We start from the raw sequence: 2,007 nt of genomic DNA, 5'->3' as shown, positions 1-2,007 counted from the left end.
CTTAATCTAGTGTTCTTGAATTCTTCTTTCTTGTTATTGAATCTTCTTATTCTTGAATTTTCATCTTCTTCTTGAATCCTCTCTTGCTTAATCTAGTGTTCTTCAATTCTTCTTTCTTCTTAGTGAATATTCTTATTCTTGAATTTTCTTCTTCTTCTTGAATCTTCTCTTACTTAATTTTGTGTTCTTGAATTCTTCTTTTTCTTTGACTTATTGTTTCCTAATCAAGACACTGGTGAATTTGGTGCCTGGTGGTTGTGCCGTTGGCATTCCTACTAAAGCTTTGCATCCAACACAATTTCAATCTTTGTTGTTCAAGTTGCACATTATGGATATATATGCTGCAGCTTGAGGGGAGATATTAGAATTATTTTATTCTCTATTCATATCTATGCATTTATGTTCATATATTTTTATACTTATATTCCTTTTTTATATTGCTCTGAACAATTATATATATCAATTATATTCTCTCTTTATCATTTGAATAAGATATACAATATTTCATTCTTTCTTCTTTTCTAACACAACCAAATATGAAACTGAAAGCTACTCCAGACATGAGAACACAACCAGATATGAAACTGAAAGCTATTCCAAACAGAAGAACATACGAATGACAGATATTTTAAAACAAATCGTCATATTAGACCTTCTAAATGGAAGTGGGTTCATCAAACAGGTCTTCGATACTCTCGGATCTTGCTGTCCTAAATGCTTCCAAAGCCACCATAATGTCATCATCTTGTAAGTTTGATACATAACCTTTCATTACCTTTTCTGTGTTGGTGATTTGTGGAATATTAGAAACTGCAGGAAGTGTAGGAATGGTCAAAGTGGATACAGATGACCGAAAATCATGATTTGTGGCAAGCACGAGGGCATACATGTTATACGCTGTGTTGTTTTTGGTTGACACTGAATGTGATGAAAGACAAGGTTGAGTTGGAATTTTGCTTAAAATTAGCCCAGAGAGTTGCGAAGATCCGGATCCAACTTGCAACTTAGATCCTCTGGCTTCAGCTTCAAGTCGAGCACCTTCCCATTGAGCCACATGGCAGATATTGATGTTGTCCTTGGGGTATTCATGGCAACCACCAAAGGGTTCAAACGTGTTATTTTCTATTTTTTTGTGGGTAATGGGATCTAAGCCCATTCTGATGAGTCTTTTCTTAATGTTGGTATTCCAATAGTTCTTGATCTCATTGTCTGTTCTTTGGGGCAGATGAGCTGCTATGATTGACCATCTGTGTTTGCAATAGAGAAACATGATTAGCTTCTGAGAAATATATGATTACCCATTTGATTTACTAATACAAAAATATCAAAACCAAAAGAAGGTCACTTGTTTCCAAGAAGGGCATGAAGTTGAATAATGGTGTGATCTTCCTCCGCGCTGAAGTTTCCTCGTTTTATGTCAGGTTTGAGATAGTTAATCCATCTCAATCTGCAACTCTTTCCACATCTTTGAAGACCTAGGTATAAATCAAACATGTGTATTGTTAGATTAACAAATAAATTATGGATTTGGAGCATGATTGCTCAATATCAAGAACATGCAGAGTCAATGATTGAGAAAAAGGGTAGAAAGAAGTTGTATTGTTACCCGCTTTGGCAGGCACTGAACGCCAGTTTCCATGGCCATAGTTCCGAACATAGTCGAGGAGCTTCTTGTCTTCGTCTGGAGTCCATGGTCCTTTCTTCAACCCTACCTTCTCACAGCATGCCACCCTTCCCATTTTTAAATCCAAACCGTTGTAAGGTTACCAGAATCAGTCCTTTTTCTGTTGTTGTTAGGCACTGAGTGCAAGCAAAGAGTTAATATTACAGATAACGATATATTGAAAGGGTTCAGTAGTAGGTGATTGTTACCATAATAAGTATAAATACTGTACCTTAAATGGAAACCTTTAGGTTGAATATTCATCTGTCACTTTAAGAAGATATTTACCAAGGAGAGAAAATATCAATGAGAGCTTACTCTAACTATACAAAGAATTAATATTA

At 35.5% G+C, this 2,007-nt stretch overlaps 1 protein-coding gene across 1 annotated transcript; it reads right to left on the bottom strand.

Moving 5' to 3' along the window:
* Window positions 1-586: 586 nt before the first annotated feature.
* On the bottom strand, window positions 587-1,747 carry LOC106776881 (transcription factor MYB106-like). The gene is made up of 3 exons (XM_014664345.2): window positions 1,607-1,747; window positions 1,346-1,475; window positions 587-1,247 (listed from the first exon to the last, which is right to left on the bottom strand). Exons 1-3 carry the CDS (start codon window positions 1,737-1,739, stop codon window positions 656-658), a joined length of 855 nt encoding a protein of 284 aa, XP_014519831.1. The 5' UTR covers window positions 1,740-1,747; the 3' UTR covers window positions 587-655.
* Between the last annotated feature and the right edge of the window lie 260 nt (window positions 1,748-2,007).

Source organism: Vigna radiata, chromosome 11 (assembly GCF_000741045.1).
Source record: "Vigna radiata var. radiata cultivar VC1973A chromosome 11, Vradiata_ver6, whole genome shotgun sequence".
NCBI classification, from domain to species: Eukaryota; Viridiplantae; Streptophyta; class Magnoliopsida; order Fabales; family Fabaceae; genus Vigna; species Vigna radiata.
Note: the sequence above shows the minus strand (reverse complement) of the source record. Positions and strands in the feature narration are given on the sequence as shown.

Excerpts from the sequence above, each read along its gene's own strand:
- LOC106776881 (XM_014664345.2), bottom strand. The coding sequence starts at position 1,739 with ATGGGAAGGGTGGCATGCTGTGAGAAGGTAGGGTTGAAGAAAGGACCA. Across the intron at positions 1,476-1,606 it reads TTCAGTGCCTGCCAAAGCGG|GTCTTCAAAGATGTGGAAAG; the intron begins GTAACAATACAA and ends ATTTATACCTAG. Across the intron at positions 1,248-1,345 it reads CATGCCCTTCTTGGAAACAA|ATGGTCAATCATAGCAGCTC; the intron begins GTGACCTTCTTT and ends TTGCAAACACAG.